Source organism: Centruroides sculpturatus, unplaced genomic scaffold, assembly GCF_000671375.1.
Source record: "Centruroides sculpturatus isolate CEXI.00-Female unplaced genomic scaffold, Cexi_2.0 scaffold1688, whole genome shotgun sequence".
In the NCBI taxonomy this organism is placed as follows: Eukaryota; Metazoa; Arthropoda; class Arachnida; order Scorpiones; family Buthidae; genus Centruroides; species Centruroides sculpturatus.
Genome location: NW_019385793.1, coordinates 6,187 through 34,151, shown reverse-complemented (window position 1 = coordinate 34,151; position 27,965 = coordinate 6,187). Strand labels below are relative to the sequence as shown.

Here is a 27,965-nt window from a genome sequence, read left to right as displayed (position 1 = left end):
TCTTAGGATTTGAATCTGAAGAGCAACTTGAAACATTTGTGACAACAGATGATGATGTAATAGGAGCTGCTATATTCTTAGATTTTGATGAATCTTCAACTGTGTTGAAATATAAACTGAGAATATCAGAATATTATGGCTTTAAAACAGAACAAACCTATTATATTAGCAGTCAAAAAGGCCCTCGAATATATAAAGGTAGGTTAAATAAAATATCAAATAATTACTTTTTGATTTTGGTCTATAATAATGGTTTCACCTAGAATTATCTTTGAAAAGATAATACTAGTAGGACAATTTTTGTTTATTCTATAGTAAGATAAATCTTATTCCAAAAAGAAAGAATTGCTTAAATACAATATTCTGTTATTAAATTAATAACAATATGATAGTCAAGCTTTTCATATGAGAATTTCCCCCCCCATTACTTTATCTATATGACATTGTAAACCTAAATGTTTCAGAACCCAGACTTTGATTCTGTTGAGAAATTTTAGAAATAATGAGATCATGCAAAAAGAGATATATAAAACAACATAAATTATCATTTTTAAAATCAAATAGTAAAAATTTTTAAAGAATTTACATTTAAATTAATATATTATGTAAAACCTTATATAATCTATGGGCTTGAAAAGTTAGAGCTGTAATACTGAGTAAAGTTTTTTTTTTATTACTCTTGATTTATTTTCAGTGTTTTTTCTGTACATCAGCAGACTGATTCTTCATTAGAGTTGCCAGATGTCCCAATTTTTTGAGATTGCCCTTGTTTTTCGCAACTGAAAACTTTTATTGAGACTGCCTATACTTTAACCATCTAGCAACAAGATACAATGTTTTGTTCTTTCCTTGCTCTTTTTCTTATTTAATCCTTTGTTGTGTATTATTATGTAAATTGTACTCTCAATTTTTTTGCTTGTACTGATAATCCTTAATAAAGATTTTTGCTAGAGATCGTGGAAGAAGGAAAGATTGGCATTATAAGAAAAAACAAAATGGCAAAAATAAAGAATTACTGTAAAGTTGTGAGTATGTAATACAAGTGTTCGTCTATTTACAAACTTTCAGACTTACGAACAATTTGATTGTACGTCTAAAATTAAAATTTTTCACAAATTGTGAAGTTTTCTTGATGCTTGTGGGGTGGTGTTAAAATCAGTCTTTGGCCAGTAATAAATAATAAATGTAGGCTTTAAGCTTTTCATATCACCATGTTTTTGTTTTCCTGTGAATTTTTAGGTTCAATTAATGGTTATTTTTGCTATTGTTTGCAATTTTTATAAACTTTTGTGATTAGTGCTTAAAACATATGTTCAAAATGTAATAGTAAATCAAGTAGTGGAGATAAATACAAGAAGTGTTGCTCTATTATCATGCAAGCTAAACTGGGTATAACTTACTACGTTAGGTGAAATAACTGCATTTGAAATACCTGCTAGTAAGCAGTAGCTGATAGACGAGTGTAATGTATTCTTTTAAATATATTTAAGGATTAAACACCAACAGTAAATGGTTATTTTGTGTAAAAATGTATATAAAAATTAGCAAATAACTTCTTGTATATGCTCTAACAAATATAAATTTTGAGAGAACATAAAGTAGACAGCACTAGTAATTATCATTTCTTTATATTTAAGAATAAAAATTAAAATCAGTTTTTCAATCTTTATTTCAATTTATAAAATCAGAAAATTTTATAAGTACACTCATTAACATTGCAACTTGGCATCTTTTCCTTCATAGTGTTCAAGTTGCAAATTTATAAGAATGCTTGAAATATGCAAATTATCAAAAAATATGACAAGAGATGCTAAATAGATGCCATTAATATGTATGTGCATAACAAGTGCAGCAATACACATTATTATATACCATAGCATATTGTGAAATGTATGATTTTAAGTAATGGGTTGTGACAACAAATAAAATTTTATTTGAATTGATTCTGGAATTCTTACAAACTACAACACAATTTGTGATGTTCTCAACAAATGCTCAGCACAAAATAAAAATATTTAACTAAATAACAAAAAAACATTTACAAAGAATTCCAAATAACACCAAAAGCTATGAGAACAAAACAGTAAACTAAATAATTAAAACTAACTATCAATAATAATCTTAATGTTAATATAAGAAAGAATTTTAACAATAGAAGGCAAAAGTCAAGGATAGAAGAATAGTTGAGAGAGAACAAAGGGGTACCTCAATTCTTTCATTGATCAAGACTGTTGAAAAATTAGGTTGTCCAGATTACAGAATGATTTCTTCAATCTTGACCAGAGTGGGGATGTCGTCTTCTCACAAAAGAACCTCCAAAATCCAAAATGTCTTACTCTGTATCTAATCTTCTCGGCTTCTCCAATCATGAAGATCTCTTGCCAAACAGTCTTCGTCTTACCAACACACCTCAAAAAGCTATTGTCTCCTTTCTGTTCCTATCCAAAGGTTAATCAAAAAGTCCCCTTTTCTGAAGGCTCCTTCACTCCTATGTATAGTGTCCACAAAACCCATTGAACTGGTCTCTTGAACAGGGCCATGCCATGCCATGATATAGAGAGGCAGCCGCATCAGGCGGCATAAGCAGCATTTCAAAGACTAGCATCATACTGAGAAAATCTACTTCACAGCTCTGCTCTTGAACACAAGGATGGAATTTCCCCAACATTGGTGTAGCTCCCGTCCTTTGGTAAAAAGGAAAGACAGTTCTAAAATGGTAGAAGGAAATGAAGAACAAAAAGTACAGAAGAAAAAGAAAAAAAAAACTGTGGCATAGTCACAATGTTTGTTGTTAAGTTCCATCAAGTTGTCATTGACTCCTGGTGACTGCATGGACAAGTCTTTCCTTGTCCATGTAGTTTTCTTGGCAAGAGTTGAGGAAGTGGTTTGCCATTGCCTTCTTCCTTGAATGATGTGTCACGCGCGTGCGGGGAAAGAATGCCTTCCGGGAGGACTTTTATGTGGAACTGGCCTCCTATTTAGTCGTTATTGGCAAGGAGAAAACCCGGAAAACTCCAAGCAGCCAGCCTGTCCGATCGCGGCACGAACCCACAACCGAACTTCCCAGTGTTTAGGGTCCAGTCACCACCGCTATGAGCGGCAACGGAGACCACTCGGCCACTGGTGGGCATAGTCACTATACCATCAACAAAATTGTCAGTTTCTTTTTATTTTTAATAAATACATAAAAAATAAATACGACTTTTACAAAGGTAAAACCTTGCTTTTGTCTTAAATGGCAAAAAGGACAAAAGCAAGGTTTTACCTTTGTAAAAGTCATATTTATATTTTTATGTATTTATTAAATGTAAATAACACCAGCCATGTATTTCTATTGTTTTTACTTAAAATTGTCAGTCATTACCCAAGATTTACAATGTCATGTAGCATCCAGCTGAGTATGTAAAACATTCAGATGAGAAACAGAAAGCTTTGTAGTGCTTTGAGACTATTTTCCTTTTTGTTGTTTCGGTTTTTCCCTCACCCCTTTCGTTTTTGTTTATGATGCCACCTGTCCCCAGTTCACTGTATATTGGCAACTGGATTGGTCGGTTGTTGTCATGTGAGGAGGATATCTGCTGTGTAGGATATATAAGGCCGTGACCCACGTGGAGGAGTATCTTTTTTGCTTCCGGATTGTTCCTGACTATGATGTTCCGGCCACGTGTGTGAGATTGAGGTGCTGAGCATGGGAGACCCGAGGACGTAGGGAGACAAGATAGCAGAAATTGGTTTGCATCTAAACAAGGATAATGTGGCAGCGAATAACAACTTGTCCAAGAGAAAGAAGACCGACTGAAGATTCATAGGCGCAGATTAGTTCTTCTTCAAATGTTTGTAAGCAGCGTAAGATTGTCGTGAGTAATTTTGTTAATATCTTCCGTTGTTACACGTCATTCGCTGTCCCACGTTGTCACATGTCATGAACCCCCAAAGCTGAGGAAGGAAAGAGAGGAAAGGTGTATGTAGTGTTTGCATGTATCACTTGGATATAACACATTATTGTCAATAGTTCGTGTCTTATGTAATAATCCCGTTTGTACCTTAACGAAAGTTAATTAAATACTCAGTTATTGTTGAGCTGATTTGTCCGTTGTTTTTTTTTTTCTGTGTGAAGCCCTGCGGACCTGTTCTACAGGAAACTCTACAGCTTTCAATACAGTTGACGATCAGCAGGGTCTTGCATGTCAGAAGTAAGTTCAGAAGAATCTGCAAACTATTCCAATATGTTCAAATTATTGTCCTGTGGAAGACAGTGTTAGGAACATTTTCCAGAAACAGTCATATCACAGAGTCCAGAATCAAATCAACATATTGCAAAGCTATCAGATACCCTGGAATGTGCATCATTGTCCATGATGATACTATCCTGCACTATTTCGCTAGTTTGATCATGTGGCATTTCCTCAGCATAGTGTTGGTAGTTTCATTTCCAAATGATTTTCTGACTATTGTTCTGACCTAGACTAGTTTAATTGTTGAACAAACTATGTCTCTGCAAGTGTCCATTGCTCTCAAGTCTTCTAGGACCTAATCATTGAGTCCTGTGTTGTAGTGTACTTTCAGTAAATTATCTGGTTTGAATGGCATCCTCAATCAAATATGTAATTGTTTTCATGGACACAATTGATCATATATATGCTGTAAATGAGTGAGCTCTGATCTTGTTCACAGAAGCAAGTGATCCATGTACTGTCATGCTCCTGATGTGTTGATTCACATGCTCTCAAATTTGTCTTCAAGCACTTATTCTCTCTTTATTATGTCCAGTGCCGGCCCGAGTCAAGTTTCCGGATGGAGCGAGATCCTATTATGGCGCCTGGGGGTGGAACTCCGCCCACGCACTCGAGCCACGCACATCTCAACAGATAAGGCCATTCACATACTGGCCAAACGCTTGCAATTAAAATATCAAAAAGTGAAAAAATCTTTTTTCCTTTAAATTTCTTTACTACTGAAGCGCCCCCTAGGACTTTGCGCCTGGAGCGGCTGCTCCGTTTGCCCTATGGTAGGGCCGGCTCTGATTATGTCTCTGGGTGAGAATCTTGAATCCACTACAACATATAGCACTTCACAATGCTGAAATTACAGCCCAAATAGTTGACAAGTGTGTACAAACAAACTTCCCTTAATTTGATAATCCTGTCCTTGATGATGATCAAATGTTAAAGTCAAGGGGAGACAATGCTTAGTCAGCACCTGAAGAAGACCTCGGTGGAGGTCGAAAACGTTAGTGGATATTGTAACAAACACAACACTGATAAAGGTTTTTTGTGGACAGTTAAATGTTAAAGTATTAATACTTAATGTTGTTATTGTCTAAGCATATTATAAGCATCCAAAGAGCCTTGTTGCAGTTATTTATATTTTACAAGACAATAGTGCACTGTTCTGGTATAGTTACTTATCTGCTTTTTCAGGTACTATCCATACCACCAATCACCACAGAACTTTGATCATTTGCATATCTCAGTTACCTTTTATCTTGCCTCTGAATTCCATAATTTTGGGCTTTTTTCCTTATGGTGTTGCAAGTTAGAGTATTTTAAGAATTGAGTACTTCTTGTTGTAAATAAATAAATTAATTAATTAAATTATTTTTTAAACTAGTAAACAAAATAATAAACATTTGAGTAAACAAAATTGTCTACTAAACAACCAGTAAGATTTTTTTGAAATTTCTAATATTTTAATTTTTATTACACCCAGGTTACAGGACAGGTTATGCTGAATCAGAATATCTGCAATCAAATTTCCTTAACTTTCAAGCTGCAATTGATTTAGCATTTATAAATTTACATAAAAAAGAAAAAAGTATAAAAGATATCGTGGTAAGTATATATTTATCAGTTCTAAAACTTTTTAATTTGAATTAAATAAGATTTATATTAATTGACTATTTATCCAAGTTCTGTCTTATTTTATTTTATTTGAAATTATATGAAGCTGAGTCAATAATTATCTGAATGTATTTATAAAATTTATTAAAGCACTAGCCTAATAGAAATTACTAGCCTAAATAGAAACAGATCTGTACTTTATTTTTGTCATTATGCCCTGTAAAAAATTGTTTGATTTGAGAGGTATGCACAGCTTTCTTTAGATATTGGTATGTGGGAAATCTTCTGCCTTTTTAGGAATGAGTAGACTGAATGAATAATCTGAAGGGATAATGAGGTCAGGATTCAATGGGGATATTCCAATGCCTCCGGAGCACTTCAACAGTTAATCCAGCAGAATAAGTATAAGCATTATCATATAGTAACAGAATTGCCTTTAGAGGACGATTCTTGGCATGTTGTTCAAATAACAGGCTTCAGTTGATTACACATCTGATGTAATAAGCATTGCTTACCATTGTGCTCCTTTCCTGGTAATGTTCTGGTATTGATCTTTTGGAGTGCTAAAATATGGTTAGCATCACTTTTCCTACTGTTGATTGAGTTTTGAACTTTTTCTTGACTGTTGAGCCACCATATTTCTGTTCTATGCTCTGCTGTTTAATCTCCATCTCATAGTGAACCCACATTTTATCTCTAGTGATGATTTTTTCCAAGGTATCACCATTATTAGCACAGCAATCCAAAAGCCATTGATAATGTCAAAATGATTGTGTGATTTTGAGAATTGTTTATGGACTCATCTCGCACAGATTTTACAAAAGCTGAGTCTGTTTTGGACGATTACATATTTAGAACCATGATTAATGTGTGCGTGATTTTCCACTTCATCACTTCATGCACTTGTTCTGAAGAATCATAATCTATAATTTAGGATACTTTTTTAAAAAACACTTCAATTATCAAGAATTCAGAGATTTTTGTCATGTTTAGGATATTAAAACATTAAGATATTTAGTTTTAAGATTTTAATCAGACTAATGTTTTTTCTGACTTTTTTTTATATAATTAATTATAACTTCTATGAATGAATGTTAATAAAAGAATTAACTTCAACTACATTTTCTCATTGATGTTTCAAAATTACATCAGTGATATTTCAAATAGAAAATTTTAATTGGAGCTAATTAAAATGGGAAATGTAATTATATACTGTATATCATTTTTATTTATATTTATTTATATTTAATTTTTTTTAGTTTAATTTTCATTTACATTGTAATTAATAACATGTAATTAATTTTTATTGTGCTTTAATTACAGCTACTTATTCAAGGTATGCTTTATCCACCGTACAATTATTTGGATATGAGTTTTTCTCTCATTGATCTTATTCCAACGATGATTATTTATGGTTTTATTGTATTTGTTCCATTGATGGTGAAAAGAATTATAGATGAAAAGAGTAACAGAGCAAAGGTATTTATGAATTTGACATACTGATTACCTAGACTTGATTATCTAGAATGAATAGAAAAATATGGTCATATTTTCAAACAACTGACAACATAAATTGTAAAAAAATGATAAAACAGTAGAAAATATCAGTCAAACACAATATTTCTTGTGCTGTGCTTTTAAATAAACTTGCACATTATAGATTCTTGCAAATGCTTATTCTTGTAAAATACAGTAAACCTCACCTAATAGAACTGAGTTAACTTGAAGTTGTCTACTTGTCCCAAGCACAACATATAGGATTTTTCATATAAAATGGTCTCCAAGTCAAAATTGATGATACTTATTTTTAACTCAAACCTATTTTTCTGTTTTATCCTTTGCACTTTGATTAGTCCATGATTTACATTTTCTCATACAGTCTATATAATGTCTATATTCTGTGTGAATATAGACATTAAGATAATTAAACACTATGGCTTCATTCCAAGAACGTCATCATACCATTATAATCTTGCATTGACATTTTTTCACTGTTACAGTATGTTACCGGCATTCTGATTGGGACACAAGCAATGCCTAGAAAATTCTCTTAAATGCGCCATAAACTATATACAATTTTGTAATCATTCTATGAACAGATTCTTGAAAAACAACTTGATTATGGGAAATTTATGGCCAAAGAAAAATTTGAGAAAATTTAGGTATGAAATTTATTAATTCAAAACTCTGACTCAAATTTGGGATGTTTTTATCCCTTAAATTTTGACATAATGAGGTTTTACTGAATTTTACTACCACATTTTATCTCAGTTTCATGTTTATTCCCAAATACATTATGAGTCATTTACTGTCTTTTATCATGTTTTGGATAAACTATGAAATATTCACCTGAGCTTCATTCTGCTATTAATGCTTTAGAAATTTTTAGTTAATTACTAAATTTGCATAATTTGTAAAATTTAAATTTATATTTTCTTATAAAAATTGGCTTATAACAATGTCAAAATAGTTTTGTAATAATTAATAACTGATAATCAATTAATCAGTAGTACAATGCTAAAAAAAATAAATGATGTGATTATTATAATGATTATATTTATTGCACCCTTGTAAAAAAGGTGTTTTGTTTTATTTATAAAAACACTTATTGCACTTTCTTTGTAATTTTTATACTGTTATATAAATTTTTAAAACATAAAAGAATTACAAAATTTATTTATTTGCATAAATTAAAGAAAATTTTTAAAAATTAGTTATAATAACTATTATTTAAAATTAATTACAGTGGTACCTCAGGATACGAAATTAATCCATTCCGAAACTGAGATTGTATCATGAAAATGTCGTAAGGTGAATCATTTTTCCCCTATGATTATATGTAAAACCAAATAATTTGTTCCAACACAAAAAACAAACTTCAAATTAAAGCTAATTTGTACATTAAAAAAAAAATAACTATAGTAAGGAAAACACTGAAAAATGCATTTTGTAGTTGTAAATGTATAAATAACTATAATAGAATAATAATTGATAAAAAAAAATGTAGTTTTATTTGCACTTTACTTTTGAGGATAGACGACAGTGGAGGTGTAAACTGGTGGCAGAAGAAAGGGAGAAGGGAAATGACACTAAAACTTAACTTACATAATATAATGTAACAATAACTTAACACTAATTTTTTTAATCTTTTCTGTTTCATATTTTTTTTTAATTTTTTATTCACTGCTTTTTTGCTTTCTTTCCTTCACTTCTACCAGCACTTTCACTGGATAGAGGTCGCTTGGTAAAATATCTATCCAAAGAGTCATTTTAGAAACATTTTAAAAAGTAGGCTACTTTTTAAAATGTTTCTAAAATGACTTAGGCAAATGTCATTACTCCGAGTGGCAATACGGCCAGTGTGAACCTTTTCGGAATGTTTCTTTTCAATAAAATCAATCATTTTCTGATAATATCTCGAGATTTCCTTTATCGAGCGAGATCCTTCCACGACGATGCAAACGCGCAGACTGAGACTGACGAACAGAAATGAATAAAAAAATGGCGCTGCGAACTTACATAATGTTGTTTGATGAGTTTTTGTTTGTATCATGGAGCAAAAATATGTTCAAATTTCGTGTCGTATCCTGAAAATTTTGTATGCTGGGGCGTTCGTATCCTGAGGTACCACTGTATCTGTTAGTTCATATTTCTAAACCATTTTATGAGGTCACAGACATGGTCCAAACCATTTCTGAAACTCTCTTCCCGAAATAAAATATTTTCAGAATTTTATTTTGTTCAGAAAAGAAAAAATTAATCCTTTTTAATAATTTGTTTGTCATCTAGAATTTCAAATGACTGACACCTTGAAATAATAACTGTTAAGAGAGGTAAACAATTTTTGAATTAAACAAAAGTCACAAGATCAGTAAACATCTTTGGTAGAGATTGGAAATTGGTGTTGAATTAAATGCCAGTGTTGATCTTTGAATTCTCGAGTCTGTCTCAAATTACCACTGGAAACAGGTGAGAACAATCGGGATGTAAGATCAAGAGACATCTAAAACATCTATTTTATTCATGCATTAAGATAATAATTTGTGGAGGCTTTGCAGGAAATGTATGATGACTGTAATTGTAGAAAAAATTGCCCAAATGCTACTTTTTGTAACAGAAATTAGTCAAAATATTTGTCTCTCTCCATTCATCTATTTAATCAGAGCATATAAACCAAAACATATGATGAATTTTGAATAAATGTTCCTGATGCTGTTGTGGGTCTTCTTTTAATAAGATGAAAACATAAGTAACCATTATTAGATGTTCCTTTTTTCTTGTTAATTGCAAAATTTTATCATCCATTTAGAGGAATTTTTTTTTTTAATTTAATTTGCAAAATATATTATTCATACAATTGAACTGAACTGTAAATAAAGATTTTGAATTTCAGTTTTAATTGTTGGCGGATTCTTTATTGATTATTGAAATTGATAATTCTTAACAACAATTTTAATTTCAATAAGAATTACTTGATTAAAAAATGCTTAACATCAATTAATTAATCAAACTATTCATTTATTAAGTAATTTTATACTTCATTATTTAATGTTTCAATAAAAAATAAATTCACTAACCTTATGTGAAACTTTGCATTTAATTGTGAAAAATGTTATGAATGTTTTCGGTCCACACCTAGGACTTCCCTAAAAACTCTAATCTCTCTGGTGCTAGCATTCTAGCTTGGAATTCCAAGCATCAGAGAGATTCAATTTTTAGGGAAGTTCTAGGTGTGGACCGAAAACATTCATAACATTTTTCACAATTAAATGCAAAGTTTCACATAAGGTTAGTGAGTTTTATTTATGTTGATTAATCCCGTGCTGTTAGAAGGTTACTCTACGGCAGTGTTTTTCAACCTTCTTGAATAAGCGACCACTTTAGAAGTTAAAAGATTCTGGCGACCCCCCAGGGCCATATTAAAACTATATCAGTGATTTTAAAAACTACGTATTTCATTTTCTTTCTGTTGAGACCTAAATATCGATTGAAAAACCAATTGTACTGTAAAATAAACAGGTACAGCCTTCTCACTGAAATTGTAGTTTTTTTTTATTGTAGTGTAGGACCTACAAACACTTGTCTTTTTCTTTTACCCACAATCCTCGTGTAAGGCTTTGCAACCCCCCCTGGGGATTGTGACCCACAGGTTGAAAAACACTGCTGTATGGAAATAAATTGTATTCATTTTGTATTCACAGCATTATCAGGTAATGTTTAATGAAAGGTTAATTTATTGATGTTTGCATCAACATTAACCTTTTATAGAAGCGAAAAGTGTCTCAACAAGAAATAAATTACATTCGTTTTACATTAAACGAATGTAATTTATTTCTTGTTGAGACACTTTTATAAGCTTAATAGCTTATTTTAATGAATGATATAATGGATAAACTGTTTCTCACCTATATTTTTAGTAGTATCAATAATATCAGTATCAACAATCAGAATTCAAATGTGAAAAAATTAATCTAACATACTATTAATGAGAAATAACAGCAAGTTCTTTTAAAAAATGTACTGTAACAATTACTAAAAACTCTAACAGAGAGATTTTTTGTTATTGCTATATTTCTACAGTAGTATTTATTATTAGTTATATATCTTATAACAGATATTTTTATGATTAATTACTATGCTTCAGAAATTTAAGTTAAAATCAGTAATTAAATCTTAATCCAAATATTCATTATTACTGCATTAAAATGAATAATTATTATTTCATTAATTAAACTACTTTTATCTTGTAGGAAATGATGAAAATGATGGGTATGACTACTGCAAGTTACTGGGGAAGTGTTTTTGTTAGCAATTTGATATTAATGACAATATTATCTCTTATTATCACGATCTTATATTCAATTGCATTTGGTGATGGCATATCTGTAATTGGAAATACTTCAAGTACCTTATTTTTTATGCTTATGTTTCTCTACTGTGCAGCTTCTATTTTATTTTGTTTTGTAATTACTACTATATTTAATAAAGGTAATAATACAACTAATTATATTTAACTTTTTAAAAAATGCAATTGCAGTTTTAAACTTACCATTTTTTTAAAAAACAAAATTAAATTCTAATTATTATCTTGATCAATACAAAACCTTCCTCACTTATTTCTAGCCATTTATACACGCGTACGAACATTTTCGGCCTTCTTAATAGGCCTTCTTCAGGTACACTGTGGTACGTACTCGTGTATAAATGGCTAGAAATAAGTGAGGAAGGTTTTGTATTGATCATCTTAAAATAGTTCTAGTTACAAATGCATAGAAGTGTAATTATTATGTATTCTCTAATTCTAAGTTTATCTTTAGATCAGCTTGGCAATTAAAATTTAATGTTAAAAACATATTGAAATATAACAATGGCAATATATGAAGTATGCAATGCCATTTATGGCTTATGTTTACATTATTTTGTTATTCCAGAGAATATGTAACCTAGTGAATTTTTTTTACCATTTTATCATAAAATTGAAATGAATTCCTTCAAGATCTTGAATTAATTCATTCACTAGAAAGTGTTTTTTTTTTATATCTTCTGAAAAGTTTATTTTTTGGCATTTACACCATTATGCCATTGCCCACTTCAAAACACATTATGCCATATTTATGTGAACAGGGTGGCAGCACCCAGAGCCAGGTCTGACACCCACCTGTGACTTTTCGGCTCACAGGAACCTTCAAACTATGCAAGCAGCCACATATGTAGGACTTCTATGGAGTAAGGGATGATGAAGGGAATTTTAGAGAAGCAGGAAAGCTCAGAAGTAATGCACTCCACTATGCATTTAACCAGCAAAAATAAATATGTATTTTCCTGAGTCAAAAGGTACAAAAAAAGTAGAGATACAAGAGGTTTCTAAATCCTTATGCACCCCTATATGAGAATGTGTTTACAATTGTATACATGGGTTGATAAATACCTGGATGGGTAATGTTTGATGATCATTGATGTCCTGAAGAGGGAAAGGCTTGTTTACAATGAATCTTGATTCAGAAAAGTCCGCAATAGTAATATTCACAATGGGTCCAGTTAATTATTCATTATTTGGAGTAGCAAAGGTCTGGTGGGAAAGTGGTGGGAGTTTGAGAAGATCAGCAGTTGAGTACAGCAGACATAAACATGCACTTCAAAATGAAACTGGGTGGGGTGAGCATATTTGGTAGTTTGCTGGTTGATCCAATCTCTGATTTTTTAAAATATTTCCTTTGATGATTAGTTTTCTATTGGAAGATGTGTCACCTATGAAGGAAGTGTTATCGGTGGGAAAATCTCGTGAACTTCCTCCACTGTATTTATTGATATGGGTTTAAATAGAATAACTTTCAAACAAAACTTAAATAATTGAGATTGTTAAAATTACAAAAAATAGTAGCCTGGGTTCTCATATTTATAAAGGAACATATATACAAGAATTACAAGATTTATTGACAAAATTTCATAAATTAATGAAAATTCTTTCAACATTTAGGCTTTTTCCTTATATCCTCATATTCTAAATCTTATTCAGCTTGCTTGAAATGTTACAGGGAGATGAGTTCTATTTCTGACTTCCTAAAATCTGGTTAAATCGTGAACATTATTTATATTTAGGATTACCATAGCTTGCATCCTTTCTTCCCCAGACATGTTTTCTTTTTAAATGTAAAATGTTTCTCCAGGCAGATATAAAATAAAAACAAAATGCAAGATTGTAAATGCATTTCTTTACCAAAAACCTTTATCTACAGGGATTCAGTTGCCTCTAGTCATAAACTGCAGAATTTTTTATTTTATGATATTAAATAATTATTTCAACAAGTATAAATAAAATTGCATTTCACTGAGAGAAATATAAATAGATTAAACATTAAAGCTTGTTCTGTAGTGAAAACACATAAAATGATTAACATTTTATAATTTATAATATCAGTTGTTTATATGTCCTGTGAAACTTTAATAAAATGAAGTTCTTGAATAATGAATGCCATCCCTCTTGTTTTAACAGCTGCAAAGGTAAGTTAACCTGAAGATGCCCATTTAACACAGTCAAAAACATTAGTTTTCTCATAACTTTTGTGCTGAAAATTGGTTTTGTTTGCTTTGTTTATTGAATAACAAATTTCAAATTTGATATTTCAGAATTTGAGATATTTTTAACTGAAAAATTGTATTATTAAGAGATAAATTAATACAAAAATCTGACATTTTCAGTTAATCAATATTCATTACTTATATATTCATTAGTTATATTTCAGTCAATTCATTTGGGTCATTTTGAAATGTATGATAACTTTATTATTTAAATCAAAACTTTTATTTTATTTTTATTGTATTTTTTATCCAATAACACAAGTATAATTATTTAATTTCTCTTTTATCTCTTCGTAGCTGCATTAGCTGTAATAGCCACAATTATTCTTTGGATAACCAGTTACGCTGTACCTAGTACTCTTTTGATGCCTTTCAGAGATAATGATTTCTTTGTAACTGTCAGTCTAAGTGATAAATTACTATCTTGTCTTTTACCAAATATGGCACTCACTTGGGCTAGTAAAATAATGTCCACATTCAAACAATTTGGTAAGTACTGTTAAATGTTTTTGAAAATTGCTTATTTTTAAATTTTGTTGCAAAATTATTAGAAATGGAAAAAGAATAACTCTCGTGTGATAAATTTAAATCACTAATAATTTGGAAAATACTTATAAAGATTAAATAATTTATATGATGACAATACAGAAGTCATATTGTTGATAATAAAAATGAATTTAGTTATTGACTTAAAACAGGATCTTTCATTTATTTCCAAATTAATTTATTTGTATCTGTATCAGATGTTTCTGAGAGATGAAATAGAAAAGTATATATGACTTGTTATCATATAAATATTTTTTCTTTATTGGCATTTATCAAGTTAGCTCAATTAGTATAGTATTGGGCTTTCTAACAACTAATGATCAAAAATCATTAAATTACTTCAGTTTGTTGCAGTTTTCCATCCTGTACACTGTCTTCACTCAGGAAAATCATGAAATGACAAAACAATATTATAATGTGTGTTAGTTTAGTTTCAGAGTAGGCCAACTCTATGTAAAATCATGATAAATCAAATGCTAAGATGCCTATACTCTTCTTAGCATTTGATTTATCTTTATAATGTGTGTAAGGAAGACTTAAAAACAAAAGTGGTATTAAAAGTACAAATTTTTGTCTTTTTCCATCTTTGATAATTTGGCATTGTATGAAAGAAAAGATTATAAAGACAGATTAATAATCATTTGATAGCTTAAACATTTTTTTTTATACTTTTATTTTTATTTTCAGAAACAATTCATGTAATTAAAAGCTTCATCAAAGTTTTATAACAGTTTACAGTGATAATAAAATGTTTTGAAATACATATACAATATTGCAACAATATAAATTCTTAAACCATTAACAGAATATACAGAAAATAAATTTACTTTTCAATCAAATTAATATTTATGAAGTTATCAATTGACTGTTATATTTGTTATTTTATATATATAAAAATAATTATCTTAAATATTTCACTTTTAATTTTAGATACTGGATCTCATTGGGACAATTTATTTGAAGCACCATACAAAGGAGGAGATGGTTTTAGTTTAGGACATATATTAGGCATGTTAATATTGTCCTGCTTTTTATATAGTCTTCTAATTTGGTACTTGGATTCAGTTTGGCCTTGGCAACCAGGTGTGCCAAAACCTCCTTACTTCTGTTTTCTTGTAAGTTGGCTTAAAAATTAAAATTTTTATTGTTAATATCGTACAATATTTGAATTTTCAGTACTATATTTATAATACTGTATTACTTAAAATATAACNTAATTAAATTCTTTTTTAAACTAGTAAACAAAATAATAAACATTTGAGTAAACAAAATTGTCTACTAAACAACCAGTAAGATTTTTTTGAAATTTCTAATATTTTAATTTTTATTACACCCAGGTTACAGGACAGGTTATGCTGAATCAGAATATCTGCAATCAAATTTCCTTAACTTTCAAGCTGCAATTGATTTAGCATTTATAAATTTACATAAAAAAGAAAAAAGTATAAAAGATATCGTGGTAAGTATATATTTATCAGTTCTAAAACTTTTTAATTTGAATTAAATAAGATTTATATTAATTGACTATTTATCCAAGTTCTGTCTTATTTTATTTTATTTGAAATTATATGAAGCTGAGTCAATAATTATCTGAATGTATTTATAAAATTTATTAAAGCACTAGCCTAATAGAAATTACTAGCCTAAATAGAAACAGATCTGTACTTTATTTTTGTCATTATGCCCTGTAAAAAATTGTTTGATTTGAGAGGTATGCACAGCTTTCTTTAGATATTGGTATGTGGGAAATCTTCTGCCTTTTTAGGAATGAGTAGACTGAATGAATAATCTGAAGGGATAATGAGGTCAGGATTCAATGGGGATATTCCAATGCCTCCGGAGCACTTCAACAGTTAATCCAGCAGAATAAGTATAAGCATTATCATATAGTAACAGAATTGCCTTTAGAGGACGATTCTTGGCATGTTGTTCAAATAACAGGCTTCAGTTGATTACACATCTGATGTAATAAGCATTGCTTACCATTGTGCTCCTTTCCTGGTAATGTTCTGGTATTGATCTTTTGGAGTGCTAAAATATGGTTAGCATCACTTTTCCTACTGTTGATTGAGTTTTGAACTTTTTCTTGACTGTTGAGCCACCATATTTCTGTTCTATGCTCTGCTGTTTAATCTCCATCTCATAGTGAACCCACATTTTATCTCTAGTGATGATTTTTTCCAAGGTATCACCATTATTAGCACAGCAATCCAAAAGCCATTGATAATGTCAAAATGATTGTGTGATTTTGAGAATTGTTTATGGACTCATCTCGCACAGATTTTACAAAAGCTGAGTCTGTTTTGGACGATTACATATTTAGAACCATGATTAATGTGTGCGTGATTTTCCACTTCATCACTTCATGCACTTGTTCTGAAGAATCATAATCTATAATTTAGGATACTTTTTTAAAAAACACTTCAATTATCAAGAATTCAGAGATTTTTGTCATGTTTAGGATATTAAAACATTAAGATATTTAGTTTTAAGATTTTAATCAGACTAATGTTTTTTCTGACTTTTTTTTATATAATTAATTATAACTTCTATGAATGAATGTTAATAAAAGAATTAACTTCAACTACATTTTCTCATTGATGTTTCAAAATTACATCAGTGATATTTCAAATAGAAAATTTTAATTGGAGCTAATTAAAATGGGAAATGTAATTATATACTGTATATCATTTTTATTTATATTTATTTATATTTAATTTTTTTTAGTTTAATTTTCATTTACATTGTAATTAATAACATGTAATTAATTTTTATTGTGCTTTAATTACAGCTACTTATTCAAGGTATGCTTTATCCACCGTACAATTATTTGGATATGAGTTTTTCTCTCATTGATCTTATTCCAACGATGATTATTTATGGTTTTATTGTATTTGTTCCATTGATGGTGAAAAGAATTATAGATGAAAAGAGTAACAGAGCAAAGGTATTTATGAATTTGACATACTGATTACCTAGACTTGATTATCTAGAATGAATAGAAAAATATGGTCATATTTTCAAACAACTGACAACATAAATTGTAAAAAAATGATAAAACAGTAGAAAATATCAGTCAAACACAATATTTCTTGTGCTGTGCTTTTAAATAAACTTGCACATTATAGATTCTTGCAAATGCTTATTCTTGTAAAATACAGTAAACCTCACCTAATAGAACTGAGTTAACTTGAAGTTGTCTACTTGTCCCAAGCACAACATATAGGATTTTTCATATAAAATGGTCTCCAAGTCAAAATTGATGATACTTATTTTTAACTCAAACCTATTTTTCTGTTTTATCCTTTGCACTTTGATTAGTCCATGATTTACATTTTCTCATACAGTCTATATAATGTCTATATTCTGTGTGAATATAGACATTAAGATAATTAAACACTATGGCTTCATTCCAAGAACGTCATCATACCATTATAATCTTGCATTGACATTTTTTCACTGTTACAGTATGTTACCGGCATTCTGATTGGGACACAAGCAATGCCTAGAAAATTCTCTTAAATGCGCCATAAACTATATACAATTTTGTAATCATTCTATGAACAGATTCTTGAAAAACAACTTGATTATGGGAAATTTATGGCCAAAGAAAAATTTGAGAAAATTTAGGTATGAAATTTATTAATTCAAAACTCTGACTCAAATTTGGGATGTTTTTATCCCTTAAATTTTGACATAATGAGGTTTTACTGAATTTTACTACCACATTTTATCTCAGTTTCATGTTTATTCCCAAATACATTATGAGTCATTTACTGTCTTTTATCATGTTTTGGATAAACTATGAAATATTCACCTGAGCTTCATTCTGCTATTAATGCTTTAGAAATTTTTAGTTAATTACTAAATTTGCATAATTTGTAAAATTTAAATTTATATTTTCTTATAAAAATTGGCTTATAACAATGTCAAAATAGTTTTGTAATAATTAATAACTGATAATCAATTAATCAGTAGTACAATGCTAAAAAAAATAAATGATGTGATTATTATAATGATTATATTTATTGCACCCTTGTAAAAAAGGTGTTTTGTTTTATTTATAAAAACACTTATTGCACTTTCTTTGTAATTTTTATACTGTTATATAAATTTTTAAAACATAAAAGAATTACAAAATTTATTTATTTGCATAAATTAAAGAAAATTTTTAAAAATTAGTTATAATAACTATTATTTAAAATTAATTACAGTGGTACCTCAGGATACGAAATTAATCCATTCCGAAACTGAGATTGTATCATGAAAATGTCGTAAGGTGAATCATTTTTCCCCTATGATTATATGTAAAACCAAATAATTTGTTCCAACACAAAAAACAAACTTCAAATTAAAGCTAATTTGTACATTAAAAAAAAAATAACTATAGTAAGGAAAACACTGAAAAATGCATTTTGTAGTTGTAAATGTATAAATAACTATAATAGAATAATAATTGATAAAAAAAAATGTAGTTTTATTTGCACTTTACTTTTGAGGATAGACGACAGTGGAGGTGTAAACTGGTGGCAGAAGAAAGGGAGAAGGGAAATGACACTAAAACTTAACTTACATAATATAATGTAACAATAACTTAACACTAATTTTTTTAATCTTTTCTGTTTCATATTTTTTTTTAATTTTTTATTCACTGCTTTTTTGCTTTCTTTCCTTCACTTCTACCAGCACTTTCACTGGATAGAGGTCGCTTGGTAAAATATCTATCCAAAGAGTCATTTTAGAAACATTTTAAAAAGTAGGCTACTTTTTAAAATGTTTCTAAAATGACTTAGGCAAATGTCATTACTCCGAGTGGCAATACGGCCAGTGTGAACCTTTTCGGAATGTTTCTTTTCAATAAAATCAATCATTTTCTGATAATATCTCGAGATTTCCTTTATCGAGCGAGATCCTTCCACGACGATGCAAACGCGCAGACTGAGACTGACGAACAGAAATGAATAAAAAAATGGCGCTGCGAACTTACATAATGTTGTTTGATGAGTTTTTGTTTGTATCATGGAGCAAAAATATGTTCAAATTTCGTGTCGTATCCTGAAAATTTTGTATGCTGGGGCGTTCGTATCCTGAGGTACCACTGTATCTGTTAGTTCATATTTCTAAACCATTTTATGAGGNATGACACACATTTCGTGTGTTTTATGTGAGCAGTTCTGTTCGAACAGTTGGAGTAGAGAATATTGTAAGTTACTGCTAGCAAAACAATGCGAAATATGTAATTATTTTCGGTAATCCGGACACTTTTGGTAATCTGACACACCTTTGGTCCCATACCTGTCGGATTATCAAGGGACAACTGTACTCAATGAAGACTAAACGTTGTTGAAAACAAAAAATTGCATTTAAAATAGTACAGTAGAAGCCGTTCTTCAGGTTAAGCCTTAATCCTCTCCCTCTCCCCCTGTGGGGGAATTTCGAAAAATCCCTTCTTAGTGTGCATTTTCATGACATATCTTAACTGTGTACAAAATTTCACCTGTATAGGTTCATCGGTTTGCTATGGGCGATGATGGGTCAGTCAGTCAGGACAAGTAATTTTATATATTTAGACATTTTGACTTAATATTTGACTTAAGATCTAAAATGTCATGACTTTTACATTTTTTATTTAGTAATTTAAAATTAAAAGATTTCTAACTAATTTTTATTACTTTGATATTATTAAATATTTAATTTATTCTTAGGATAGTCAATTTTGTTTTTCCTTACAGAAATCTTATTGGTCAAATTATCACGAGGAAGCAGATTTTCCCATTATAAAGACTTGTCCTTCATCTTACTTTGAAGAAGAACCAATAACTTCCACACCATCAGTAGCAATATCTCATCTAATAAAGGTTGTATTAATTTATTAGAACTTATTAATTACTGGAGTGCACTTAGTAAAAAATTGACTATGTTGTTTTGCATACTTTCTATAAAGTATCTGCCTGCATATTTCAGTTATGATATACATTATTATTAGAGAACTATGACATTTCAGAAAAATAGTTTTCTTAATATAAATAGCATTTTTTTAATAACATTTTTATTTTATAATTTGATTCTTTTAAATGATTTAACCCAACTGTATCATAATAATAACCACACAAAACTGGTTACACTTAATAAATAAGCAAAACAAACCAATATCCATCACAAAAATGTAAGACAGCTAACATTTTTAGCATGTGATAAATGGACATCTTCAGGCTAACAGATCACTACAGCTGTTAAAACAACAAATATTGCTGTACAAATGCTAAGAGGGGTGATGTAAGAAAGAGAAAAGGAAGGAGAGAGGGTGTAAGGTGACAGCTTGTAAAGATTTTACAGATATGTACCTTCAATTTGGCATATACACTATCCGCATTACAGATCACAGAACCAACTGCAACTTGGAACACATAGGTGCTACATTGCACCCTTTAAACACTCGCCTCAAAGAACGTTGGAATTCTATCATGAAAGGGTTGACCAATGCCACATTGGCCACCTTTGCTTCAAATCTCAATATTAATGTACAGTTTGACCATGTGTGCCTCATATATAGTACCATACACAAGAAACAGCTTGGGTATATAGAGCAGTTAGAGATATAAAATGTCACCAGAAAAAAAGCCACTATAAACGTTTAAGATATAGAATCCTTCCTCTGGCTTGGAAGTCGAAACTGTAATCTTACACCAATCTCCTCCTCCCTTTCTCTTACATCACCCTCTTAATACATGTATGGCAATCTCTGTTGATTTAACAGCTGCAGTGGTCAGTTAGTCTGAAGGTGCCCATTTAACATGAGTGTAAATGATAGCTGTCTTACATTTTGTGCTTGATATTGTTTGTTTTACCTTTGTGTGTGATAACAGTTTTGAGACACTGTATGTACAGTACATGTACATAAGTATATACTGTACATATTGCTAAAAAGTTATTTTGTTTCCCGCAATAAGATTTTCCACACTGCACGTCTTCACAAATTTTAGATTAAAACTTCTGTTGTTTAATAACTTTCCTATATATTATAGTGTACTATAATTTAGTGTATTGTATATTTTCTTGCAATTTTATAGTATTTATATAAAACAAAAATTTTTAATGTAATGTTAGAATGCCTTATTTTTCTGTTGTTAATCTGGGGTTAGTTATCTAAAATAGCCAAAAATATCATTTTAATAAAGAAAAACAATTCATTTGTAAAAAATATATATTTTTGGACTTTATAATAGCTCATAACTCATTTTGAAGTGTTTGTTACCATAAATATAATTTATTCCTAAGCTTTTGTGTCCTTATTATACAATTTTATTATTTAAATGTCTACTAGGACTTATTATACTAGTGTCAAAGTCCTGCAAAATGAGGAAACTTATCCAGAGGAAAAAAAAACTTTATTGTTGGCCTGATTTACTTGTACATAATTAACACACTGTGTTTTGGACCATTTAGTCCCTCATAAGCAGATTTACCACCACCGTGTGCTAAAAACGAGATTTAAAAAGGGGTTACAATAATGTTACAATAATTTACCGTACAATAATACTATTGAAATGACTTTCAATATGGATTTTTATGTTGTTATTTTCATATTTCAAAGTTATTAGAGACCAAAATAATGTAAGTCATTTTAATAGTATTATTGTACAGTAAATTATTGTAGCATTATTGTAACCCCTTTTTAAATCTCATTTTTAGCACATGGTAGTGGTAAACCCACTGATGAGGGACCAAATGGTCCAAAATACAAAGTGTGTTAATTGTGTACAGGTAAATCAGGCCAACAATAAAGTTTTCTTTTTTCTCTGGATATGTTTCCTCATTTTGCAGGACTTGGACACCGGCATAATAAGTCCTAGTAGTACGATCTGTCTTAGTAGACATTTAAATAATAAAATCATAAATATAATTATTTGTTTATAATTTCAGAAATTTAAAGTTGGAAATGTTGACAAGTTTGCAGTAAATGATGTCACTTTAAATTTATATCCGGGCCAAATCACTGTATTATTAGGACATAATGGTGCTGGAAAAACAACTACAATGAGTATTCTTACAGGTATTTCAGACAAGTCATTATTTTATGCAAATTATAAAAGTTCTTATTTATTGAACATATTTATTTAATTCAAAATATTTTTTATATGAATTATAAAAATATTAATTAGGAGTAAATAACTACAAGTCCATTGGACTCATTTTTATAATTCCAGACTCATCACACACCTTTTCGATTTGTATTCATTAATGCATGATATCCTAGATGGCATTTTGGCTTTTTTAATAACAGCCCTCTTCAGCCAGGTTACATATACATTTGGACAATGATATTATAATTAAAATATATATAAAAGAATCTAATAAATGAGAATACAATATACAGATAGACCAACATTTATATCACTATATAAGCAATTATGTACCACATTAGAAAAATAATTACAAAAGACAATCATAAAAATTGATATTAAATTACCAAACACTGTAACCAAATTTAAAAGTTAATTCTACCTCACATACACTGTTGTCTGATATTTTGTTCTTTATGGTGTTTTCATTTTGGTTTATTCTTTGTCTTCTTTTTTAAGTCTAATATACCACAAAATCGAAACCATCATATTTTACATCAAGCTGTCTCTTGACCTTCCTTTTACATTGGTCAAATATATTTATGTGAGGACCCGGAAGGAAGTCAATGTAGAGGTCCGAATGGAGACTATCAATCGAGAAATTAAAATCTTTTACAACTCGAAAGGGAGAAATTAAAGATCTTGATTAAACAAAGAAGGTTTTTTTTTTGTAAATTATTTAAACAATAGAAAAGACTAAAGTTGAGGGAAACACGGCTGGAGAGGAATCGTATTTAGTTGCGAAACTGACCTCTCCCATGCCCTCCAATCGGTTTTGAACTGTCACCAAGTGACAAGTCGGGACCAATGAAAAGGCAGCTTTAAAGGAAAAACTTATAAAACTATGCGTTTAAAGGATAGGAAGTTCTTGGTTCATAGTGCTCCTGTTCTTGAACAACAAAGGCTTGTTCGACGTCCCAAGATTCATTTTTGTTATCCCGTCCCGTTGAGATTCACCCAGGTACACCTAGTCATCAGAAGTCATCTCTGCAAGTCATGCTGTGCGCTCCAGGGTCGTCGCTCTCCACATCACCTTCGCCGGAAGAAACGAAATGATCATCAGAACATTTGGACTTTTTGAACAGACTTGTTTCCCTCCTTTGGATAGGCATTATGCCTCATTATAAGAATAGTTGTAAGAAAATTTATATATCTATTAAATGGTTTTAAATGGTAAACCTGTCTCCGTGAGTCCACGCCCACATGACTGTTTTGACTGCTGGATTGTCGTGACACTTTCCACCTAATTGGCTAACCTCACATTTACTTTTTCTTTTTAAACTTTAAGTTGACTAAAATGGTTGGTAAGTTCACTCATAACATCAAACTATTTGTATTTTTAAACAATAAATTGTGTTTTAATACTACATAAATATTCAGTAACATGATTACAGTACAATTTTAATTAATTTATATGACAACAATACTACAGACAATTACACAAGAAAAAAAATTTAAATGTTTTCATTTTCAGGAATGTTTCCTCCCACTTCAGGAACAGTTATAGTCAATGGCTATAATATCTTAACTGAAACGACTAGTGCTCGAAAGTCTCTTGGACTTTGTCCTCAACATAATGTTCTTTATGATAATCTTACTGTAAAAGAACATTTAAAATTTTTTGGTGGTGTAAGTATTCCATAAAATATTAAAATATTTTAATTACTATTAAAGCATAATGCAAAATTTAAAAAATTTTAAATAATTTAAATTGGTAAAGTATTTTTTAAATTACAAAATACCTGTTGAAGAAGAATTTATTTCAGTTTTTATTCAATAGAATGCAAACCAATTGTGATTACATTAAATATTGATGCATTATTTTCATATAGATTCTTCAATAGAAACTAAATTAGTTTCATATAATTAAACTTATTTAATATTTGAGACAAATTTATATTTTTTTCAAGTTGTCAATAGAAATGTTCAGTATTTATTGCATGTAAAGTAAGTTATATATCTTTGTCCTCTGCGGTATTGAAATTGAAAACCTTTTCACTTGCCATGTTAGGTTCTTCTGAATCAACACTTATGCTGTTTTAATAACAAAATCAAAAATCAACTCTGACATAATTGTCTTCATTTGAGTTTCAAATCATTCCACTGCTTCCAAACTTTCCTTTGCTTACAAAGATACTTTCCACATGCTTACAAAGATATGTAAGCATGCTCTCTGTTGCTTACATATCTTGCTATTTTTCTCTGACAGAAATAGTTAGGTCAAACAATCCAAACAAAATAATCAGGCAGAGAAAAATAGCAAGATATGTAAGTAACAGAGAGCATGGTGGACAGTTTGAAAATTCTATTTTAGTTGCATTCCTGCATATCAGTTTTAGTTTTAGCTTAGTTTAGTAAACTAAGTTAATTGACATTGGATTTGATGTTCACATACAATCATACTCGGTGCCAATTAAAAAAACAGAAAATGCAATGTTACTTAAAGAGCACTGCATCCAAGTACAGTGGAACCTTGCTTAACGAGCATAATTTGTTCCTTGTAATGCAAAACGCTTGTTATGCGAAACAATTTTTTTCCATATAAATTAATGTAAAATATGATAATGCGTTCCATGCTGAAAAAGATACTCAAATATTTTACATATAATGTTTATTCAAAGAAAATTGTACAATATACATTGTTAAGGAGCATGAATCATCATCATTTCTTCTAGTGTGGAATGAACCACACTGGAATGCGAATTTGATTTGCAGGAAAAAAAAATTACAGATAATATGTCTGATAAACACACCAAACGATATACCAAATTCTTGGGTTATGCAAAGGCTATAATTAAATATTGGAAATTAATTAATTTGACTAGAGGTAGGCAGTTATGCTGCCATCTCATATTAAATTTAATAATTATAAATAATTAATTTATAATTTAGACATTTTTAAAATTTCTTCTTCAACAGTTTGTTTGACTTCCAGTTCTGCGAGGTATGATCTATTGATATCATTCCAGAAATGTGATGCATATTTGAATAGTCATGAGTTTTGTTATTTTAAAGTCTAGGTTATGCAGATTAGCTTGTTTCCATAATTCCAGCAGTGTATTGATGGTTTTAATGGTATTTGCACTATTCAATTTTGTCCTAAGTATTTTTCTCACTTCTTGAATATATTCTTTGCTAATCACATTATTGACTTGTACATGCCTGGTGTTATCCAGTTGTAAAAATTCCAGGTAATTATAGACCTCTTTATGTAAGCTCCTGGTGGTTTAGCCATTTTGAATCACAATTTCCTTATTGTTGATGATTTTATCTTGACTTATTGCTATTATAGCACATTTTTCAATGCCAAATTCCATTGCTATATCTGTACTGAAAATTTGTGCAGTGTTTGTAAATGACTGAATTTTGGTTTTATTTAAATATAAAAAGTAATTAAATAGTAAATAATTAAAAATTGTAAAACAGGCATTTTTTTAATTGTGTAAAATTGTAAAATTGTAAGTCTACCATTTTGATAAAGTTGCTTAAAATGACAAAGTAGACATAACTCCAACGTATCTTCTCTTTAGACTACTATCGAAATCTGAAGTTTTTAATTTTCTTTACGGCCACTTCTCTATGGTGGAACTGCCACCATACAAGCATAATCACATTTACATAAGAGTAAACTTATAAAATTTGAATAAAATTTCTTAAAATGTTTCTAACAATGTGCAAAATTATATTATTTTTAGTTCTACAATTATACAAATTTTTAAATGTTATTTTATATTAAAAAATATTATATTTCTGTTTGTTATTTTAGATAAAATCAGTCATTGATGAAACTAATGTTCACTATTTTTAATCATTAATTACATCAAATTAATTTAGATATATTTTGTTAATTTCAGCTTAAGAATCTACCTTGGTCAGAAATGGAAGAAGAAATAGCAAAAATATTAGCTCTTCTTCAACTTTCAGACAAGCAAAATGCTTTGTCGAAAGATCTGTCGGGAGGAATGAAACGTAAATTGTCATTAGGAATCGCAATCATCGGGGGTTCAAAAGTATGTTAACATTTTTGATGACAGCTACCTACTCATTTGATTTTTATATTATAAATTAACCATTAATAATCATAGAAGTTAAAATTTTAATGCTTTATATAAAAGAATACTTTCAGGAAAAAAACATTTTTTTTCTGAACGTATTTATTCATGTGATTTCTTATTTGTATCATAATACTCCTATTATATATAAATAAAATAAATTACTTAACTATTAATATTAATTTAAGTTTGTAAGGAACAGGAATAATGAATTTAATAATGAATGTAATAATTTTTTAGATTTTATTTAAGATGTATTTAATGTTCAAAATATAACAATATTTCAGTATTTATATCTCTACAATGAACAAATTTCTTTATAATAGTTTCAAATACTTTTTTAAATTTATATTAGCCATATATTATTATTACTATTTTTTAAATTTAGAAATTAGATAAATTCATTGAATGTGAGTTTTAGTTAAAAGAATTTGTGGTTGAGTGTTACACTCCAACCACAAATACTTTTAACTAAAATTCATGCTAAATGGTACAGAGTGATTAATTGTTAGGAGCATTGTTCCATTCTTTATTGCTATTATATAAGTTCACATTATATATCATCTGTGTAACTCAATCTATAGTGTAGTAATGACGACATTTATTTTATTATTTTAAGATTTTAATATTAGATGAACCAACTTCGGGGATGGATCCAGAAGCAAGACGCGTAATTTGGGATGCATTACTAGAATTGCGTGGAGATCGAACTGTACTTTTGACTACTCATTACATGGAAGAAGCTGATGCGCTCGGCGATCGTATAGCAATCATGGCAGAGGGATCTGTCAAATGTTGTGGATCTTCTATATTTTTGAAAGGAAAATTTGGTATTGTAGTTTTAAAATATAAGTTTACAGCTATGTATTTTACAATATAAATTGGCAAATTAACTGTGATTATATTTTCAAAAGGTACTGGTTATCATCTTCATATTGCAAAAGGTGATGGCTGTAAGGTTGATGAAATAACACGGAGAATTAACAGACTTATACCAGAAGCTAAAATAGTTAGCAATATAAATCAACAACTGGTATATTCACTTTCTTCAGTATCACAGTCTTTTGGTACGCTATTTGAATCTATGGAAAATTCATATTCTGAATTAGGAATTACATCATGTGGGATTACTGTAACGACTATGGAAGATGTATTTCTAAAGTAATTTAATTTTTTAAAAATAATTTTAAGATATTTATTTCTCTTAGAATAAATGAATTTGATAGAAATTAAATATTATTCTGTTTGTACATTACCTTCTCAATATATTACAGAACGTATCATTTTGCTAAATAAAATGTTATATGGCTCATGCAAGTGAACAT

The 27,965-nt window shown here is 29.5% G+C and overlaps 1 protein-coding gene across 1 annotated transcript; it reads left to right on the top strand.

The window, feature by feature from the left end:
* Positions 1-27,801, top strand: LOC111642165 (ATP-binding cassette sub-family A member 3-like; the record flags this gene model as incomplete). Its single annotated transcript, XM_023388454.1, has 12 exons — positions 1-198; positions 5,710-5,831; positions 7,164-7,319; positions 11,591-11,828; positions 14,217-14,408; positions 15,396-15,580; positions 20,198-20,323; positions 22,389-22,518; positions 24,063-24,217; positions 26,443-26,598; positions 27,260-27,470; positions 27,555-27,801. Coding segments are annotated over exons 3-12 (1,781 nt in total), but the record flags the coding sequence as incomplete, so codon positions are not given.
* Between the last annotated feature and the right edge of the window lie 164 nt (positions 27,802-27,965).